At 39.8% G+C, this 22660-nt stretch overlaps 1 protein-coding gene across 1 annotated transcript; it reads left to right on the forward strand.

Annotated features, from left to right (window-relative positions):
• The first annotated feature begins 349 nt into the window (after positions 1-349).
• Kcnj2 (potassium inwardly rectifying channel subfamily J member 2) lies at positions 350-10679 on the forward strand. Its single transcript, XM_026401348.2, has 2 exons — positions 350-508; positions 5543-10679. Exon 2 carries the CDS (start codon positions 5757-5759, stop codon positions 7038-7040), a length of 1284 nt encoding a protein of 427 aa, XP_026257133.2. The 5' UTR covers positions 350-508; positions 5543-5756; the 3' UTR covers positions 7041-10679.
• The last annotated feature ends 11981 nt before the right edge of the window (positions 10680-22660 follow it).

Raw genomic sequence — 22660 nt, forward strand, 5'->3', positions numbered from 1 at the left:
GCTAGGAGAAGGGTAGGAAGCTTTGCCCAAGGCCAGGCTGCAATTAGGCAGCCGCAAAAGCCCGGACGCGGACCTTCCCACCTGCTGCTGTCCCAGCTGGGCCGCAACTTCCTCCTCCCCAGCCGGGCCCGACTCCCGGACCAGGCTGGGAGGGTGGAGGGGGAGGAAGCGGCAGCAGGTTCCCTTGGCAGGCTGCGCCGCGGGACGCGGGTGTAGCATCCACCCCTCCCCGCCGCGGTTCCCGGGGCCACCGCGTGCGATTGGCCGGCAGCGGCGGGGGGGGCGGAGTCAGAAGGGCCGGTATCGCGTGTACCGCCTCAAAAGAGCCCAGGATATTGCAGAGCGCACTGGAGCCCTGGCCAGCGCGCAGCCTTCCCGGCGCCGGCAAGCTGGGTCTTGGGAATTCTGGTTTGCTTCGGCTCACTCAATTTTACAAACCACTGGATCTTACATGCCTCTGTACCCCCCACTTCCACTCCATGTCCCCATGCTCCTGTGCCAGCAACAGGTAAGGGCTGCTATGTGTTTTCTTCACTCCTTCTCTCTCGCTGTGTGTCCTCGGAAATGGACTCGGGCCACCGTGCCCTAAACTACCCTGCCCTGCTGCTCCAGAGGTGCCCAGCTGTCACGTTGCTGTAGTGCTCCCCCACGCTTTGGAGTCCCAGCTCAAGCCTATATAGTTTGTGTGCGCACCAGAACACCCTCGGAGCTAAAAATACTGAGACATGCTTGGAACAGTTGAGCAATAGAAACAGATTTCTCTGCAGCATCTGTTTGTGCTCATAACTTCCAATGCACCAGCTGTAGGGAGATACTGGGTTTGGAGGCAAGGGCTACAGTCTGTGTTCCATTCTCCCTCTAAGAAGGGTGATCATAGGGGAAAGAAGGTGGCTGAGGGGTAGAGGTGAAACTCAAGCCCTGGTCTCAGACCTTGGCAAACCTTGGGACACAGCACTATTTATTCTCTATCCTTGGAGTCTTTGTTTGTTTGTTCGTTTGTTTTGTTTTTTTTTTTTTTTCGCTTAGTTAATTCAAGCATAGCTTCGATGTCTTTTATTTTTTTTTCCCTAGTTGATTCAAGTATAGCTTCAAGTTCCAAACAGAGTGAGTTTCTCAAAGTTGCTTTGCTGGGTTAAGAGAGCAGAAGCCAGAATTGGATTTGAGCCTGAGAACCGCAAAACTTTCACATTGTATGTCACTCTGCCCTAAGCCATTTGTTATTCTTACTAATAATGGTATAAATGCCTAGCTTGAAGATACTGTGGTTTTAAGCAAGCAAAACCATCAAAATGACTTGATTCTGCAAAAATATTGCATCATAACATGGATTCATCCTGACAGTTGAAAAAAAATAGAGATAGGAAACGGGTGGTTAGTTTGCTGCGTGTGTCAGGCTAAGCCTGTCAGCGGTGTGGTTACTAGGAAGAGGCATGGATTCTGGAGATTTTCATAAACTCAGAGTGTACCTGTTACAAAATAGGGCATTATTTGAAAACCTGTTTAGGGGTATGCAGAAAGTACACATTGCCTTTTGCCATTTGTTTTCACATTAATAATCAATATATTGTCAAGTTTTCCCTTGGTAAATATGTTTTATATCCACTGTGCATTACCTTTACACATATCAGTTTCTTCTTGCTAACTTCAAAGTATTATATTTGTTTTTGCCATGATCCTGAACAATCCTAATGTTCAGAAGGAGTGAGAGATGTTACTTCAAGGACAATGGGAGGGGTGAGAGTTGAGGGTTAACATAATTTCATTTTGCTTTCTGCCCTTCTTCCTTATATGTTGGGGGTTACTTAATTTTTTTTTTATTGGTATCCATAAGGAATATTTGTTTCACACCGTTGTGAATATGGTATTTTCTTTTTTTTTTCTTTCTGTAAGAACATGGTCTTTCTATATCCTTCAGACTCTCCAGTTGAAGAATTGCTGGCTAGCTCTAGAGTCCTTGCATGACTTTTGAGTGGCCTGAAAGATTAAACACATCTTTACCTAAACAGTTGGACCATTTCAATTTGTTTTATGTGTCTATTTTTGTTTACTAAATCTGTGTATTTTCCATCATATGCAAATGCTGAGCAATGTAGCATGCATTGTTCAGCACAAATGTCAGAGATGGCATTCACATAGATGGACTGGTGCAACACCCCCCCCCCATGGTCCCCTCCTCCTCCCTTCTGTTTACTGAGCTTCCAAGAGGTCGCTTTGCTAGCAGTTGTGCTCACGTAGCAACTTGTGCCCAGAGCACACTCAGGCTGGTCTATATGGCGTCAGCTGGGGAATAGCTGCTCTGAACACTCATTAGCAAATCTCTCTCTCTCTCTCTCTCTCAACCCTGCACATTTTCTTCTGTCTATGTCCTGTCCTTAGTCAGAAACTTTCTTATTCACTGTACACCAAGACCATGTGGCAGAACTATTCTCATTTGCTCTCATGATTATCTTTTCCATGGTTATTATCTGCCTGTTGGAATTATTTCCTTTATGGCAAAAATAACTTATATTCCCTCCATTTGTACCATGTAACTCCTTGACCTTGTATTTATCCATAGCCCTTTCTCCTTTAATATCTACCTAAGATTGAAGTGCTGAACTATTTTTTTCCATTGCTTATGCTTAATTTTGGCTCAGCCTATAAATAGTCTTAACATGAACAGCACCACATGTGGCCTCTCAATTTCCCAGGAATACTTTCTGCATCATTGGTTATGGCTGGAATAAAATGATTATTTGTGTCCATTGAGTTTACTTCAGGCCCCTTAGGTATTTGGGCTGATAGGGAAATTCATATATTGTTCATCAGATCAAATACCAACTCTCCAGAACTATAGCCATCAAGAAGTCAAATCATTTAATGTTCCCTAGACTCCTAATCAACTCTTTGTCAAAACATCATATGGAATAAAGGTGCATAAAAGTTCTGTGTTTTAAATGAAAGCTTTTCCCAGATGTTCATGAATTAGTGATTTCCTTTGACAGAGGAGCTGGTAAAGATGTCTCTGTTTACCTAAAGCCACTTGGACATGTGGGCAGGTGAACAGTAAAGGGGATCTTTGTGGTGACTTACTAGGATAGTTACCCTATCAGACTTTGGCAAGTTTTAGTCTTTTGTTATGTAATTAGCTCCTCAGACTCTGAGTAGATACAATATGAATGCACACATATATACACATAAATCTGTTTGGGGGTACATTTATTTGAAGTGATCAAAGTTCCCATTTTGCCTTAAGAAAAAAAAAGAAGAAGAAAAAGAAACCAACTCTTCTTTTCCCCTTTCCAGGAAGAAATGGTAAAATTTCTAAATGATGCTCCACATGTGGAACAAATTCTGTCATTAGCAATGGAAATAAGACAATAATAGTTGCTTGATACAGGCTATTTTCAAGGTTCTGAAGGCGGGCAGCTATTCATAGGAAGTTGGTATTGTGTGATTTGTGGAATTTAAACAAATGTCCTGGGGTCAAGATTTTTGGGAAGTAATAATGCAGCCTTTAGTTTTCATATGATGGTTATGTTTTAATCCGAAAAGAGTGCAGAAATAAGTCTGAAGAAATTTGAATCTGCTTCCTCATGTCCCCCAGTGGTAACTTGGATGGAAGGATTGTTTTGAATTGTGAAGAGGGCATTTCTTGGTGTCAGTTTATAATAAAGGGTCCTAAAGCCAAGCAGAACTCAAAGATACTAGCACACTTTAAGGAAGTCTCTCTTTCCCCTTTTTCGGAAAAGTACACCTGCATTTAGTGTTATATTTCTGTCTCTGTGTAGAAACGCTTGGCAATTCCATGTGAGCCAAATAAACTGAAATCCCTGTATTAAAAAAAAAAAAATATTTCCATGCCCAGGATCTTGAATCCTGAGCAATAGGATTCTTTTTTTCTTTTGTCCAAGTGCAAACTTCACAGGGAAGCAGACAAAACATTGAAGCAGGTGGAAATCTGGGAAGGCACAGTAACTTCTTTTTATAAAGTAATTCAAAGGCACTTTCAAATCGGGCATCATTTAGGTGTCAAAAGCTGCCAAAATGTAACACACATTGCAATTTTCACAGATGACTAATCTCAGGAAAAATGTGTTGGGGCACATTCTTGCATAATAACTTGGATGTGGAGGGAGAAGTCAAAAGATTGTAAGGAGACATTTTCAAAGACAATGCACCTTGCCTCATTTTAAAGGGATGCACAAAACTAAGAGAAATGGTTTGCCTGATTTGTTTGCAGCTGGTTTGGCTGCCAATGGTTCTGTTAACTGCTTAATCTTAATGCGGCTTTGGGGCGGGGGGGGGGGGGTAGAAAAAGTGGAGTCCTTGTTACCAGGGCTTCAAGAAATTTCTGATCCTTTCTATGTATTATTGTTCATTGTCCCCCCTTAGACACGGGAAATGGATTTGATTGTTCCAGAAGTTGAGAACCACTGTTATTTTTTTTTAGTTCTAGGCTCTGTTAGCTTTGCCTATATGTATTTGGTGAGGAAAATGACTTTCTCTTAGGCTTTTGATAGTGAGTCAAGGAAAAGCACAGTTTCTTTGGAGCCAAGATGGGATGTGAAATCAAGTAGGCAGTTTTTACCTAGGAGAGAATGAGGCAATAGGAGAAAGCTGAAAACTACTGTTTGCTCGTGTTAAGTAAAGGTGAGTGCCTTCTCCATAGGAACCTATTGCAAACAGAAGCACTCCAAGCGAAAGCCAGCCGACTGGCATTTATGAGCCACTTTGATTACAGAGTTGTCTCTGTTTGAGGGAACACAGCATTGGACCCACACGAAATGGGTTCCTGCCTTATCTAAATCCGCTAAAGACCTGGTCCTTTGGCACAAAGGTGCTTACTTCCTAGCCTGTCATTACACATGGCAGTCCCCTCTCTGGAGAATTTCAGGACTCGCATTGCTAGGCAACAGAATCACTGTCTATTCCCCGGAGCAAATCTGTGTCTTCAAGTCAGAATCACTTGCACTAACTGAGATGTTATCAGGCATTTCTGCACAGTGGCTGCTTCCAGCGTGTGAAATGATGGAGCAAGCCCAAACAGTACCCAGCAGCCGGGATCCATTTCAGATGATCCTAAAGGCTGTCTGCTCAGTTTTATCATTTAGGCAAAATATTCTGTACCTCCCAACTTCCACCTTGCCATCAAGGGCTGGGATACTATCCCATAGTGCACATGCAAGTCTATTAATATCAAGGCTGCACTCACAAAATGTTCCCTAGACACGTCCTGGTTCTAACAGCTTTGCAACAAGCCTGGCCACCAGAAAGTCTTTCTTCTGTGTAAGGACTTGAGAACCTAGCAAGTAGAGAAGGCAAAAAGACGATAGAATTCAGTGGCAAAAAAAAAAAAAAAAAAAAAAGTGAGAGGAAAAAGAAATTCTGGAGGAATTACTGTCCTGATGAGTTTATGCTTTCAAATAAAAATTGAAAACAAAAATTAGGGGACAAAGAAATTAAAATGCCTGCAATTCAGTGCTTTCTCAGGGCAGGGTTTGTTGCCTTAGGACTCTCTTAAGAATGACTTCTGTAATGAATGGTCTGTCTTTCCTTGCAGGACATGTTCCCTGGATGTCTGCTGAGTTACTAAGGTACCTCTGCATGTCAGTTGACAGACCTTGGTAGGACCCCAAGGCTCCTGGAGACACCCATCTCTCCTCATTTTTTGTGTACGTGTCCTCACCGAACATTCAAAACTGTTTCTCCAAAGGGTTTTGCAAAAACTCAGACTGTTTTCCAAAGCAGAAGCACTGGAGTCCACAGCAGAAGCGATGGGCAGTGTGCGAACCAACCGCTACAGCATCGTCTCTTCGGAAGAGGACGGCATGAAGCTGGCCACCATGGCGGTTGCCAATGGCTTTGGGAACGGGAAGAGCAAAGTCCACACCCGGCAACAGTGCAGGAGCCGCTTTGTGAAGAAGGATGGCCACTGCAATGTCCAGTTCATCAACGTGGGTGAGAAGGGACAACGGTACCTCGCGGACATCTTCACCACGTGTGTGGACATTCGCTGGCGGTGGATGCTGGTTATCTTCTGCCTGGCTTTTGTCCTCTCGTGGCTGTTTTTCGGCTGCGTGTTTTGGTTGATTGCCCTGCTCCACGGGGACCTGGATGCATCCAAGGAGAGCAAAGCTTGCGTGTCTGAGGTCAACAGCTTCACGGCCGCCTTCCTTTTCTCCATCGAGACCCAGACCACCATAGGCTACGGCTTCAGGTGTGTCACGGATGAGTGCCCCATCGCTGTCTTCATGGTGGTCTTCCAGTCCATCGTGGGCTGCATCATTGACGCCTTCATCATCGGCGCGGTCATGGCCAAGATGGCCAAGCCCAAGAAGAGAAACGAGACCCTGGTCTTCAGTCACAACGCCGTGATCGCCATGAGAGACGGCAAGCTGTGCTTGATGTGGCGAGTGGGCAACCTTCGCAAAAGCCACTTGGTGGAAGCGCACGTGCGGGCGCAGCTCCTCAAATCCAGAATTACTTCCGAAGGGGAGTACATCCCCCTGGATCAGATAGACATCAATGTGGGGTTTGACAGTGGGATCGACCGTATATTTCTAGTGTCCCCAATCACTATCGTCCATGAAATCGACGAAGACAGTCCTTTATATGATCTGAGTAAGCAGGACATTGATAACGCAGACTTTGAAATTGTCGTCATACTGGAAGGCATGGTAGAGGCCACTGCCATGACCACGCAGTGCCGAAGCTCCTACTTGGCCAATGAGATCCTCTGGGGCCACCGCTACGAGCCGGTCCTCTTTGAGGAGAAGCACTACTACAAGGTGGACTATTCCAGGTTCCACAAGACTTACGAAGTCCCCAACACTCCCCTTTGTAGTGCCAGAGACTTAGCCGAGAAGAAATATATCCTCTCAAATGCTAATTCATTTTGCTATGAAAATGAAGTCGCCCTCACGAGCAAAGAGGAAGAAGACAGTGAAAACGGAGTCCCCGAAAGCACTAGTACAGACACCCCCCCAGACATAGACCTCCACAACCAGGCCAGCGTACCTCTAGAGCCCAGGCCCTTACGGCGGGAATCCGAGATATGACTGACTGATTCCTGCTCTGGAATACTTACTTTACTCCACAGTCTGTTGGTCAGAGGCCTGAAACAGTTAACAGACGACGGTACTGGTCAAGAGGTGGGTCAAGGCAAGTGGCCACCAGGGACTGAGGCTAGCACAATGGTTTCCAAGAAAGACTGTAAGCTCCATGATTGATGCAAAGCACTAACCAGGCCTTTGCGTGACCCGATGGCACATACGTGTTGTAGACTAAGTTGCGGGCTTTTATGTGTTGTTTTGTGTTTTTACAAAACTTGAATTTGCAGGCAAGCCTTGGTTGGGTATCTGACTTATCCAGAATGCTTCTTTTAGGGAACAAGAGTGTTTTTAATGGCATAACAAAGGCAAGACTCTGCCTTAATTTTTTTTTTTGAAAAGCTGCTAACTACATGAACACAAATCGTATTTTTGTTGCAGTGTAGTTTTTCTTTTATGTGATTTAAAAGTCAGTGTTGAACTTTGTTGAAAGCTCATGATGCGCTTCAAAGTGGCAAGTATTTGGCTATTAACTGCCAAAACTGAGAGCCTGATTTTTTGGAGGCCAGTAATCTGTTTCCTAGAACTGATCTCTCTCTCTTTTCTTTCTCTCTCTCTTTCTTCTCTCTCTCTCTCTCTCTCTCTCTCTCTCTCTCTCTCTCTCTCTCGTTACATAAGGGCATTATGTAACACTAGCCAAATGGTAGCCTCTGGGTTTTTTTTTTCCTTTCTCCTGATGTCAATGGGTTATCTAAAATTTTAAGTTAGACTACCTAAAATAAATACCAAAGATAATGCACATTTTTGCACAGTGGAGCTTATATTAAAAAGGAAACAAAGCCCCATGGGTTGCCTTGAAATCAAGAAACAATAACTTTGAACCTCAGCAAGACCTCAAACCGCCTGTTCATTTTGCACCTTATTCACAAAACAGCATCAAACACGGAGTCTAGTAAGTGTAGTGCTTTTTAAATTTTGTTCTGTCATGTACCCTTCCTGTTGGAAGTGGAAGAGGAAGAACAAAGGGGAAGTACAGTCCACATACACATGCATACACACAAAGAACATCAACATCTTTTCTATCCTGCTGGGTAATGCTGGCCAGACTAATGCATCAAGTGAGAGAGATGGTGACATGCTCTTAGATTTTTCTGGACTTCCCCTTTTTGCACATTCCAAAATTTATTCCATAAGATGAGATCTTGATTGAACTTGGCACATATCCTGGCACCCTCCATGCAGCCATTGGTGTGAAAAAATAAATTGACTTAAACTTTTCAGTTGAGTTCATTTCCTCAACTGTCTGGACATTTCCAGCCGAACGTCACCTTAGAAAAGATGCCACGCCTGTCCTCCAGGCTTGATCTTCCCATTAGTCTGTTTGGAGTGCATCCTGCACAGTCAGACAGGGCTGCACTTGCCAAAGTGGGGCGTGCAGAAAGGGGTGGACAGACCACTTGGATGCAGCATTTCAGCTCCAGTATTCAGGAGGGAGAGGAAATTTGCCTATTTTTATGGCAGAGAGTAGGAATGAGAATATCCCAGTATTTTAGGGTCAAAAAGAGCCATAAAAATCCAACACAATCACAGGGAAAGGAGATAATAGTTTAAAAGGGGTCGAGTCGTTCTTTGTGTGCATTCTCGTGATTAATGTGAACCCATCATTGTCTCTTTTGGAGCCCAGAGCAGTTTACTAGGGACACATTGTTTTCCAGAAGTTTCTCCTCCCTGGCTGCCTGCCTTGCTAGAACCGTTTTCCTCCTTGATTTAGCCCAATAGCGGAACTCTGCTACAGTTTAAAGTTCCCTATTTGTGAATTCTGGGGTTTCTGACTTTTCTTTTTAATTAGTCTCAAAATCAACTCTCTTATGGTATTATATTCTGGTATGCCATTAAAATACAGCTTGTTCTAAAGTCATATGTTTTGTAAATGGACATTCGTGATGGTCTCTGGTTCTTGAACAGCCATATCTGAACGCAGTGCCTGCAAAACTATGCCGGTTTCTGCTGTTTTCAAGCCTTCCAAGTTGGTGGGTTTGAAAGTTGGTGGGTTTGAAAACCGTGGTGATATTTTCATTGAAACCGAGAAAAAAGATGCTAAGCACGTGGATGTTATTTTAAGTCCAGATTCAAAGGCAGGTTTGGGAAGTTGTTTTAAGAGTTGGAGGAATTGGGAACGGGAGATTTAATAGAAGAGAACAATTTGACTTTTGACAGTGAGAGGCTATCGAGGGCTTCAGCTGCTGCTATCATGATGTTTTGCAAAGGAAAACAATCAAACCAAAGAGTATTTAGTGATATGTAAATTAAATGAAGATGCAGTGGAGCATGGGGATGACCTCAAAGAAGGACCCCCAAACACACAGTGCTACCACTTAAAAAGACTTGAGATATTTGAAGGGGGTGGGTACGGGGACAAGGAAGAGGGAGGGACATCTTTCAACTTATTTCTGAAAAAGAGAAAAAATCTAAAATTTCTGGTGCACAGGTTTGTTTTTTTTTTTTTCAAGAAAATTTTGCAGAAGCTATGTTTTTAAAGTGTACATTTTATAAAGTTTATCAGATATTTTCATATTTAAAGCCAAATGTAAATAGAAGTATGTAAAGGAAAAAAAATTGCCATAGAAAGTATAATTTCAGTGCAGCAATTTTGGAGAGCTAGTACCTATATGCTACCGGTTAGCATGGTTTTAGCACATATTTACCAGCCTTATAAGGTTCGTATGGCTATGTTCTTCTGTTATTTATTTCAGCATGGACTGTTCAATTTGAAAGCTTTTTCTAGTTATTAGCATTTTAATAGTTACAAGCTTTAAGTGGCTATATATATATATATATATGTATGTATTTTTTTTCTTGTCAAGAGCCAAGACACAGGTAATGCACGACATATATTGTTGCAGTTTACCTTCAAAATATTTGTCCTTTGACTGGGTCTCCTTAACTAGTGCATACCTGTCACTAGAACGCAGATGGAAGGGACTCACCGTGAATATCTGGGGTCGATTCCCAGATGCGTGCTGCTTCTCTATTGCAAGCAAATCCCTATTGAATTTCCTTAGGATGTATTCCCTTTTAAAGAATGTCTGCCCGTATCTGGATGGGCATTATATTTTTGGGGGGGAGGCATAGATTTCCTGGTTATTCTATTTTTAAATAAAAGGTAGACAAAGTGAATTCTATTTTGATTATTGAGAAAGGAATAGTTTTCTATCCCTCTAAGAGTATACTTGAATCAGACATTTTAAAGATGTCACTCTAGCACTGTAGTCATTTCCAAATTCCTAGAGAAAATTTGTTTGACTTCGTTTTTTGTTCTATTGATGCATTCTTTCTTTCACCAGTTCCTTTCATCCCTAGCTCCTCCACCCCAAATCTTGGTGTTACACAGTCACCTCCCTGCCCACAACCTTCAGCCAACTAGAATTTCTTTACTGGCGATGTTAGATTTCAGTTCTCAGCTATAGAGAGTTGAACAATTCAGGCCTTTGACAATCGTGATAGTTATTATTTTCCCATTTGCCATCCTTTTTGTATCTAAAGTCTTCCTATTGTACTGCACAAACCATGGGTTGTACATATTTTTATATATTATGTCTTATTTTATTATTTCTAAATAAAAACTTAAAAATTGAAACAAATTTGTGCAAGAATGGTTGTTCCTCCTTATGATCACAGTAGAAATGTTCAGATATTCCCAAACAATAGGACATAAACCCTGATAGTTTGGATGAATAGAGCCATAGAAATTGCCAGAACACACAGGTTCACCAGAGGGGCAGATTACTTTAATCCAGGTTAAAGGAAGTCAAGCTCATGTTATGTTTTTGTACAGAATGACCTAGGTAGAAAAGACCAAAAAAAAAAAAAAATGAGCAAACAGGACTCACAAAAATAAAGTACAAGGTTTAGATTTTGATTCTCTGTTAAATAGTATCAGTTAATTCTCCATTGAGCCTCAGCTATGTGTAAGTTCTGCCTTGTGTATCATTTTATCTAATTCTCACAAAAAATAAATCAGGGTATTATCATTCTGTTACTGCAGATTAGGACTTAGAAAAGGGTGCTATAAGGGCCAGAGAGTGAATATTTTTGGCTTCATGGACCAAAGAGGGTCTTTTCTCAAGGAAGCCACTAAGCCTATAGTCCAAAAGGATCCCAGATAACAGGAAAACAAATGAGATGGTTGAACTTGAACAAAACTTCACTTACAATTGTGAGCAGATTTGACTTGAGGCCTATTAAATCTTCAGTATAGATTTGACTTCAGTAATAGATAAAGAAACTAAATTTTAAAGCTAAGGAATTATGGAAGTAGGGTTTGAATTCAAGTTTTATCTGCCTCCAAGCCTGGTTTACTCCACTAAGCTGAATATTTTTTCAGGATATGAAGTTGCAAAGGATAAGTGGCCTCAGAGAAAATGCCTCTTCCTCTAGCAAGTTCAAGTTAAAGTGCTTTTCAAAGTTGGAAATACAGAGGAATTTTGCATTCTGACATAGGTGTTTCTCCTTAATATCTTTTCCTTTTACAAGTACTCAGAACTATTGGGAGTACGGTTCTGAGATCTTGCTGAATATAGTAAGTTATTTAAGCTCACTCCAAGCCCCTTGCTTCCATTTAAGACTAGAGGAATCTGAGGTCCAGAGAAGGGCCTTGACCCTTGTGGACTCAGCCAGTTGGTATCAGAGCTGATTCAAAAGTTACCTTCAACACTGAGCTGCCCCATTCACTGCTCCATGCTGCTTTTACTTTGGTGGCCTGCCATCTAACCTGAGACCTCTCTGCATCAGTGTTTCTGGTCTCAGGAACAAAAGCACTCTTCTTTTCTTCCCCACACAGGACACAAGAACCCTGGATTTTCCTGCCTTATTGCTAACCTGCTCCCCAGTTCCTCCTTCAGTATTTGGAGAGTGGGGACAATACACAAGGGGCAGAACAATGTCAAACCTCAGCCTTGGTTGCAGGATGTGGGTAAATTTCAAATTTGAGATTAATTTCAATGAACTAGGAATTGCTTAGGCCTGTCCCCAAGCAAAACCACAGAGTTCCATTACTAATCCAGCTGCAGGCAGCCTACTACCTACTTTCCTCTTTGGAAGGCAAACAAAGGTATAAAAGGATCCTCCTCCCGGATTGGAATGATTTAAACAAGATATGTCACGATAAAGCCAGGTAGGAAGTTGAATGCTATATAGGCCTTACCTTTATTTTTATTTATTATTTCTATCAAACACACACACACACACACACACACACACACACACACACACACACACACAGGAGAGGAACTCTGCTTGGCCCCTCTTTGAGTGACAGTCCAGCAAGCCTTCCAGGCTCTTACCTTCCTAAGCACCTGCTCCTCACATAGCACTTTAAAGAAGGAAGTCTAGCTTCATGCTAATGACCTAAAGAACCAAGTCTGTGATTAGCACATTTCAAGACCTCAGAGCTTTTTTTTTTTTTCCCAAAAAGGGCAGACCCTAGGACCCTAGTGGTCTGATAGTTAGAGTCACCGAGTGAGGGTTGTTATAATGACTTTTATTTTTAATTGCATGGCCACAAGGCAATCTCTGCAAGATACGGGTGGAAGAAGACTATGAAAGTCCTGGCTCTGGAATAAGGTGTCCCACTGTCCTGCATTGCCTGGGCTGAAGGGTGTGTGACTTGCAGTACTAAAACGGAGAAAGTTCTAGGCAGACTGGGAGGAGCCAGTTATCCTTGGGAGCTGGAGAAGTAGAAAAGTTGGGGGAAGGAGGAGGAGGGACAGTTCAGAAGAATGTGGCAGGGAGGAGATGGAGCAAGGTGAGCCAAGCTTTGGCACTGGAGTATTACTAAATACCGAGAATAATAATGGTGAATAATTACATATAAGAGGCTCTCTCCAAATAACTGAAACTTGTTGCCTCAAGGGCATTCATTGTTTTGGAGAAATGGTTTTCTTAAATTACCATTCTCTGTTTTAGTTAGAAGAGGAGATATATATATATATATATATATATATATATATATATATATATATATATATATATATATATATATATGATCTGTGTTTCCTTGGGTGACTGAAGTTACTATGAAGCATCTCTTTCAGGTGTGAAGGGTTTTAAAGTGTTTTCTTTATCATGAAACCATCAGCTGTATTTTCTCCACTGCCAGAAGTCCCCTAGCACCATTTAGCTTTTTGCTTCTGATCCATGGTGTCAAGAAAATTGGATCTACACACCATGTTATAGATAATATAATCCATGGTATAATACCCTGTCATAGATGTCATATCATATGCCATCATATCATAAATGTTATATATTAGAAGACAGGAATATCAAATAATGCTGTTGACTTCCATCAGAATACCAAAAGATCTGGTTTGATCATAGGGTTTTCAGGGGACAATATTTATCTTCATTAATTCAGGTTTGAGTGGTATTCTGGGGATTTGAAGCTGTTAAGAGGTTTGACTTCTAAGAGATTCTATTCATTTCAACCAAAATTTGTTGGAGAATTATTATATTGTGCTGCTACTCAAAGTTTTCTGGATGGACTTTGTCATCAGTGGGTTATGTTTTGGAAATTGGTTGGTGTGGTCATATGATCATTTTGCCTTAATACTAGGAGAAGCAGGCTTTTGAAAGAAACAGTGTATATGGAATAGGAATTACCAGTTATTGATAAATTAGGACCTATTAGGCACTGCAGATAAGACATACAGTTATTGTCCTCCATGTGCAGAAACATTTACTTGGAGAATGCATATCTTTTTTCAGGGCCGTCACCACGAATTTAAATGTTTATACAACAATTTATTGGGAATTGATGTCTGCACATCATTAAAGTGTTTTAATTTTGTTTTTTTAACCTTTATGTTAAACTTTACTATTAGCAAAAATTCAGAAATGAATAAAAATCACATTTAAGTGACAAGGTGGATGAGTAAGATTGCAAATATCATTTTGCACCAAATAGACAATGTGTGCCTGACGATAAAGAACGTGTAATAAGATGCTTTGGTTGTGGAATTGTTGACAATTTTGAAATGGCTCAAAATGGCCCAGGAGGCCTTGCAAAATATGTTGACCAAGGAGGTAGAGTAGATTAAGCAATCAACCTTCTGATATCATGACTTCAAAGGACATCTCACATCTATAAATAAACTGACCTTGTTAAAAAAAACAACAAAAAACAAAAAACCTTTCTTCTATAATTTACTATGATAACTTTTACCTTTGCTTCTGATTCTTACCCTCAAGTTTTCGATAAATATTATCAAGAGACATTTATATTGATGTAAGTTTAGTGAGACAAACCTATTTTTCTCAACCTGAAAATATCTAAAAAAATATTAGACTATGTAATAAAGTCTTTAAAATGTAATAATAAATATTATTTCCTTGTCCTGCAAGCCTCTCCTAGTCACTTCCTTTGAATCAATTTATTGTATGTCATATTAAAAAAATATTGTCAAAGTCAACTATTTGTAAACAAAATACTTTCATCGACTTACAGAGTCATGATACAAACACATAACTCTGAAATCTGTTTTATTTTGTCTTGACTCTAACAATTGAAATTTTATGTCAAACATTCCCCTCGAAGAAAAATTAAATATTTGTCTGTGTCTGGTTTGGTTTTGATAAACTGTGTTGTATATAACAACAAACATACACACCCACGCAAGTTCCTACTGATGCAATAATTATGGAATAGGAAGACAAAATTGTTCCTTGATTTCTTGGTTTAAAAAATCCTAAGAAAATTAAGGGCAGAGAGACTCAAAACCAGAGACATTCAGAAAGGGCAAACCTGCCCTTCCTTCCAAATTTCCTTCCCTTTCTCCCTGCCGCCTTCTCTGTTTCCTTCCCTTATTATCCTTCCTTATTTCCTTCCACACATTTTTAGGTCACTATTATGGGCCTGTTACCATGTTTCGTGTTGCTCTTATCAGTAATATTTAACTTGCAATAAGATTACAATAAAACTATTGAATATTAAAGCATAGTCATTTAATGTAACATCCAACCTAGCATTTGGAAGTGTCTATTCTTAAATTTTAAATTGGTTGTATGAGGACACTGCTCCAGTGGATGCTGCCCTCTCACATCTCTGTGCTGAGTGGTAGGTCCAACCCCAGATTCTGTCTGGGATAGTTCTGTGAGTCTTCTGTGCCTCAGCACCTCCCCAGTCCCAACACAAGGGCCAAAAGACATCCCTTGGATAAGTATTTGGTTCCCTCCTATATAAAGAAAATGAATCCAGTCTCCCAGTAGATAATTTTATTTGACTTTTGTTTGTCACATTTTTGCTGAGATAGCTCTTTGCCTAAATCCCTGTTAAGCCACTCTGTATTTGATCCCACATTAAAAGTGTCTCACTAAATAATACATGAGTTTCTTTAAAAACATATAAATAGCTGCATCAAGAACTTACTTATAAAAAGATTATTTACCAATAGAGAAATGGTAAAAAAGGCAAGTGTATACACATCCCTAGCAAAACACTCTTGGCAAAAGCTCTCTCAGATGGCAACCATTCATAACCAAATGAAGGCAAGTCTGTTAAACAGGCTGGAGGTTTTCTTCAGTCTTCCTTTGGTGGCCATAAGAAACACCTCTCCCAGCCTTTTCTAGAATGAGCTAAAAGTTGTAGTCAGCATCGCTTGGGCACACTCACAGTCAATGAGGCAGCTGAATAAGATGCCCCAGAGTTGCCATAGAAACTGGAAGAGGCATTGAAGCACCTTCTCCTGCATTCTCTTTAATTTCATCTGAGTAACTTTTATTCAAGAACCAAAAATAAAAAGTGCACAAGGATGTAATTATATAAAAAGCTGTGTTCTGTTATAAATACAGTATGTACTTTGCCTCCATCTACAGTTCCAGTCTCCTTTCCATTTGAAGACACTTGAACTATTCGTGCAAGAGTTTTCCTTAGCTATTTAATTGAAGTGAGGCCCAGATGTACCAAGATCAGGCAGTAAGGGTTTCTTCTCCATTTCTCCCTTTCCCTGGCTTACACAGGGCATCTGCATGTGCTATCTTTGATAACAGGGTCCATTTACAGTGTATATTCAGATTGGGCATGTGGCTTCACCAGGCCTACTAGAATTGCCCTCATTCACTAGTGTAGAACATTCTGTAGATTTGTGATCATTTTTTAAGGTAATAAAAAGAAGTGGCCAAAAGAGTGCCAAAAAAGCAATTAGTGGAGAAGGCCAACAACCACAAAAAATATTTAAATCCTGTCACTACTTGCAATAAATGGTTCATTTCATAATAGGGGTATTTACTGGGTAACATAAGTACCCCCAAACAGTTGTCCTATTGCAATATTCACCCAGAGGAAAATGCCCAGAATGTAGAGGGTCTGACTCTCTTCTGTCCACCTTCTACTAGGCGGATGGATGAATTAAAATTTCTGGAACAACAACAAAAATCACCTCTTCTTCCTAGTGAAGCAAGGCAATCCCAGACCTGCAAGTTGGCATGAATCAAAACATATTGAGGCTGCTCCTTCCTGCTAGTGATTTGCATGAGATCGTGTGCAATACAGAATTTACTTAAAAAGGAAAATGCAAAGGTACAAGGTGTGTCAGCTGAGCAGAGGTAAAGCCTGTTTGCTCTTTGTGAATGTGCCTTGTCTGATCTCTTGATTTGGAGAACTACAGGTGAGGGCCTTAAACTTAGTCTTTCTGCAAGGCAAATAAGTCCTTCATATGAATAAAATATGAAAGGATTTTGCCCTTTAGGAAAGTTGGCAGACCACAGGTAAAAAATGTAGCCTGTTCAGCCAGTGCTATTTGGAAAACTACACGACTGGTTATGTTGCTTCAATGCCTACTGAAACCAGCCACATGCTTGCTAAAAAAAGAAAAAAGAAAAAAAAAGGTGGGGGGGACTGAGGAACTTCCTTGATTGAGGTTGAAATTTTTATTTTAATGAATGTAGAATTTCTATACCTTTATGCCTAGAGTTTAATAACAAATATAGCTTAAATTCAGCTGTGTGCTCTGCCTAGCTCTGTATAGAGATTGATTGAACCCAAGGGCATTAGACCACTGAGCTATAGTGATTTTGAGTCAGGGTCTCCTTAAGTTAATGAGGGTCTTACTAAATTGCCAAGATTGGCCTCGAACTTGGGACCCTCCTGCACTTTTTCTTTGTTATCTATTTACTTCTGGTATTTATTTGTTGGTTTGCCTGAGGTCAATCTGCAAGAAGAACTCAATTCATTTCTGAGTTTTCCAAAATAATATAAAAATCCATTATGGAGCAATTTCAGATTCTCAGAAAATGTTTATAAAATAGAAATGTATATTGAAGTTCATTTTCTTGGAAATAAAATACCCAATTAAAAAGATTAAAATGGCATTCTCAGCATTTACTCCAGGGGGAATATCTACCCTGTCTTGCAGGTGGTATTTCTAGTGGGGAGATTTCTTTCTCTTTGCTCTCTCCACTGAGAGTGCCCCTTCTGAAGTCCATTTAAGTGTTGAGCAAAACAAATGGGCCTGTGGTTTGCAAGACCTTCACTGATCGAAATGGCCAGCTTTATAACTGCCTAGATTCTTTTTATTTTACACAATGACTATACCACTAAGATGCACAGAGTAATAAAGTTGAATTGCCATGAGGTAAGGTTTGGCTTCAGTCTCACAGCCTCCGAAGTCTGATTCCATCCACACTTTAAGACTTAACCAGCCTCAGGAGATGGATATATGGGCTGGAAATACTCATTTACAGTGAGAACTGTGAGTGTTGAGGGAATCGGAACTAGAAGCCACCACTTCATGTTTCCTTTCCTCCTGTGAGTTCTGCATAGTGCTTGAGATCAGAACCAGAAAAAGTCATGGGAATTAATTTGGGGATGTTAACCTTCAAAGGCAGCATCTCACCTCTGCTGCCACTGGGGATCTGACTCTGGGAGAAGGGTCAAGTTGAGTAGTTGGATAGCACTCCCCTGGGGCAATGCATGAATCAGCAGCATCCCTGCGGGAGGTGGGCAGGGAGGGTTGGGTTTCAGATACCTCCAAGGCAGCCCACTGTCATCCCCTCATTAAAACTCTCCTTACTTAGAGAAGTGAATATACCTGGTAAATTTGAAGATAAATTCATGAGGTCTGGGAATGGATCTCTGGTTCTGTGATTTTTTTTTTATTATTATCATCTTTTTTATTGGGTATTTTACTTCCAAGAAAATGAACTTCAATGTACATTTCTATGACTTTTATAAACATATTCATTCTTATTACTGTCACCAGAGTCATCAAAATCTGCTAAATTTATTCTGTCCTCTTATGTTAGAAAATTCTTCCCCCCTCAGCCCCACATTTGGCTCCAGGAAATCCCTGATCAGTTTTTGTGATTATACATTAAATTTGCCTTTTCTAGGGATTCCATTCTCCTTTTTTAAAAGCTTTACATATCTCTGCTTTGAGTCGTCATTCCTTGATTCAGCCCTCACTCCTAGAGGAAAATCTGCCTTTCTGGTTTTCAGGATCTTGGCCTCCTTGTGCTCCTGCATGTACCTCCTCTCCAGCTTTCTACCTTCCTCCCAGCTCAGCCTGCTAGACCTCTGATGTTCTTCTGTTAAATATTTAATAGCAACTTTGGAGGAAAAAAGTGTGATTGTTATGTATGTGAGATATGATCACATGTAACATATATTAATGTGCACACACACACACACATAAATACATATGTTTTAGTGTACATTTTACCCTAAGGAAATCTTTAATTCTAAGAAATTCTCAAAGGAGCACTGATAGGCTTTGTGGAACAGATTTGATTCCTCCCCTATTTTTAAAATTTCTGTGTGAGATGTATTTAACCCCATGTAGTGAAATGTCACTTGTAACCTGATTCATTTCCTACAGAGAAATGGATGCAAAAAAAAAAAAAATGTCTTTCACAAGTTACTTGAGAATTCTGAGCCTTGGCTGGCTCATTGGAAAATAAGAATAAAAACAGAATATGTGAGATCTCCAATGTGGTAGTTTGTATAAAATGCTTTAGGCATTATATAATATTATGTATTAGTTATTTTTGCATTTAAGTAGCAAATTCTCATTTTCTGCCATAGCCTTTACCTTCCAAACATTGAAATCAATCACAAAGAACACTCGTCTTTAAAACATTTACCAAGCATGGGGTATCCAGAACTAGGCTAGGTATTGGGGATTCAAAGATACTCTTTATGAAGAGATTGCAGTAGAGGGAGGGAGACAAACGTAAATTACAGTAATCTAATTTTAGATTTCTATATTTGTGCTCTGACCTTAGCAGTTAACTGAAAAGACCTCCAATAAAGTGTCTGTGCAAGATATGTATGCATGCTTCCACACCCTTTCAGAGGGAATCCATAGTGTTAATGGTCATGTTATATCAAACGCCAATGTTGGTTTGTTTTCTTTCTTTCTTTCTTTTCTTTTTTGCTTTAGTCTCTAAGGTTGGAGTCCATGCACCTGGACTCTGGCACTCCTCGAAGGGAAGGCGTTCATCTTGGCAAAGTGCTGGGTAACAGGCCTATCAGATTACAGAGTGGATTTCCTTTATCTTGGGGCAATGGACTCTATTCAGGGGGCAAGAAGGATAGAATTTCACAGCTAGTTTGGACATGCTAGATATTTCTTGCTCTCATTCTTTCTGAGAGAAGACTGCAACCTTCTGGCAGACATTCCAATAGGGTCAATGTCCAAACAAGAAATGCCTTCCTAGATGCTCTAGATGCCTTATCTGAACAAAATGACCTTATTGTCCCAAAACACAATTGCTAACCAAGAGCAAGAGGTTGACTCTTCCCAGAATTTCCACCCCAACTGGAGAGTTCCTGCAGCAAGGCAGAGGTTGGGTGGTGTTTTTATCAGGATCTGACATGTGATAAGATCTGCTCTCCTAGATGGTGCCCAGAGGGGTTCCCCCTCATTCGACTCTAAGGAGTTGACTTCCTCTTTCATCTTGGTGAATGTCTTCCCTTTACTGTTCTTATCCTTGTTTCTTTGCAGAGCAGATTCCTGACAAATAGGTATGAGAAGGTTCATTTGTCCATGGCTCCACCATAACACACACACACACACACACACACACACACACACACACACACTACCTGTTCATACATACATGAACCTAAATACACTCCATCTAGATTCTCAAAATCATTGCTCTTCAAGAATTTCTCTTATGACATTAATGAAATCAGAGGCGCAAGTCAGACATGAAACTGTAGGCACCACACAATTTTAGGCATTTGACTTAACTTCTTAACTGTTATTCATAGCTATAAGAAAGGAAAACAAAATAATAAGTAATTCCAACTTTCTTTCATATAACTGATTTATAGTTTGCATGTTTACTACTATGAAAATATCTAACATATTTATGCTTTATTCAAGATTGCTGCCTTGAAACTGGAGTTGCTTTTTCCCATCCTGTTTTGTTTTGTAATTAATGCATTAAAGTCCATCACATTTCATCTGAGAACTATTTTTGTCAGAATACATGTGTTTTAATATGCTAAATTCTCATGAAATTTTTTTTTTTTTTACAAATTTCTAAGTAGATTGCAGTAACCCAAATGTTATTAAAGGAGGGGAGGGTTCAAAATGCCTTGTTGAATGTTTATTTATTTATCTCTTTCATTTTGTTTATAGTAACTGGTTTTATTGACTTTGGTCACAAAACATGGAATGTTATCTTGTTTAAAACATAAAGTCAATTTTTATAAATATGCTATAGCTCTTTGAAATAAAGCTGTAGTCTTTGGGTGCACACCTTAGGTATTTGTATGGTTGTTAATTATGTCATTCGAATAGTCAATATACTTGAGACCTTTTTACATGTTTAACCTCTTTTTTGCTATGTGAATCCCAGTGGCATGGCTATTTGTAGTTAAGTCTCTGCCATGACAGTGTAATAGTCTATTTATCCATATTTTCATTGGCACCTGCTTCTTGGATATCTGAAAGCTATATTGTTAGGCGCATCCATGTCCATGATTGTTAAAATTTATTGTAATGTTGTAACATTATCAAATAACTCACTTTTTGTTTTTGCCTCAGATTACTTTTGTTAGATATTAATATAGCAATATTGTTTTCATCTCTTGGTATTGGTCCCATATATCTTTTTATCTTCCTCCATTTTCACCTTTCATTTATATATGTCTGATTCTTATTCCAAATTTGAGAAGAATGTGCATGACTACTGTGAACACTGACATGCTTTCTCTTTCATCTTTTCTCATTTTCTTGTGTTGGCTTATAAATAACATCATCTTTCTTTTATTTTGGTAGTTGTCCTAATACATATTTACAACTTTACTGAAAGCACATCCTGAGGATGCCATCTCAAAACTTGTTAGAATTTAATACCTATTTTTTTTTTCAATAAGATCAGGACTTCACATGCTTTTACACCTTCTCCTTGCCCTGCATCTCCATTCTTGGAATTTGTGCACCCTGCAGTACACGAGAAAAATCAAACTGAGTGATTTTTAGAGGATTTTTGTTTCAAATTGGACAGAGATTCATTATGCTCTCTTAAGATGAAACAGACACTACAGTAATTAAAGTAGATTAAAATTTTTTTACTGCGTCAACAGAGGAACTCTGGATTAAGTTGTAAATTCCAGGAAATAGGTCAGGTTGTTAATTTGATATTGAGCACAGCTGCCTTTCTGTCTGTTTTTTTTCTTTTTTTTTTTTTTTTGAGAACCCACAACAACTTAACCTTCATCCAATATTGCATGTGGTGAATAATCCCTCTGTATTTGAACAGATCCTCTAAGTCCTTCTGATGAACTAGAATTTGAGAACATCTGCACTAGTCCAAACCCAGAGAGATTTGGGCCCCTCCACAGAATCTCCCTTTCCTATGCCTGAGGTGGGACCCGAGGACTTGAATTTTTACTAAGTTCCCAGGCAGTGCAAATGATGCTGGTCCCAGGTCCCCGCATGGGGAACAACAGGTCTATTGCAATAAGTTCTAAGCAGAAGCTGTGAGTACCTGCCCCAACTTTCACAGACTAGACCTACCAGCTCCAAAAAGCCATTCACCTTCTCAATATTCCAGTGACCTCAAGGACAGGGACAGAGGCAGGACCCAATGGTTTCTAAGGTCTACCTATATCTGTTTTGGTGTTTTGTTCTGTTTTGTTTCTGTCTCATTTGCTCTCTAAGGGTACTGTAATTCATATTTTTTTCACATTTGATGAAAGACAGTATCCCATTACTGTCTTTATCAGTAAGATACTTTTGTGATAATTGCATAAGAACTATTACTTTCGATATTTATACGTCAGTAGAAAAATCTTATACAAGAAGATGCGATAGATTTGCTAAAAGTGTTTAAAAAAAAGGGAAGTAAAGTTCAAATAAATAGACAGCAGTTTACTTAAGTCATGCCATGACTGTTAAATAACAGGCCAGAAATTTGCTTCTGTGTTTATTGTTTTAGCAGCCGAATTAAATGGAAAATGTCAAAAATTAAAATAAATGGCTTAAGTATTATTTAAAGTTCTATGGTGATCCAAAAGTGAAGGAAAATACTTGTATTTGTGGATACTTAGTTAAAACAATGAGAGAAGTCATTGGTAATGGGGAGCTATTGAAACAAAACGGAACTAATGGTTTTAATAC

This window comes from Urocitellus parryii, chromosome 7 (assembly GCF_045843805.1).
Source record: "Urocitellus parryii isolate mUroPar1 chromosome 7, mUroPar1.hap1, whole genome shotgun sequence".
NCBI classification, from domain to species: Eukaryota; Metazoa; Chordata; class Mammalia; order Rodentia; family Sciuridae; genus Urocitellus; species Urocitellus parryii.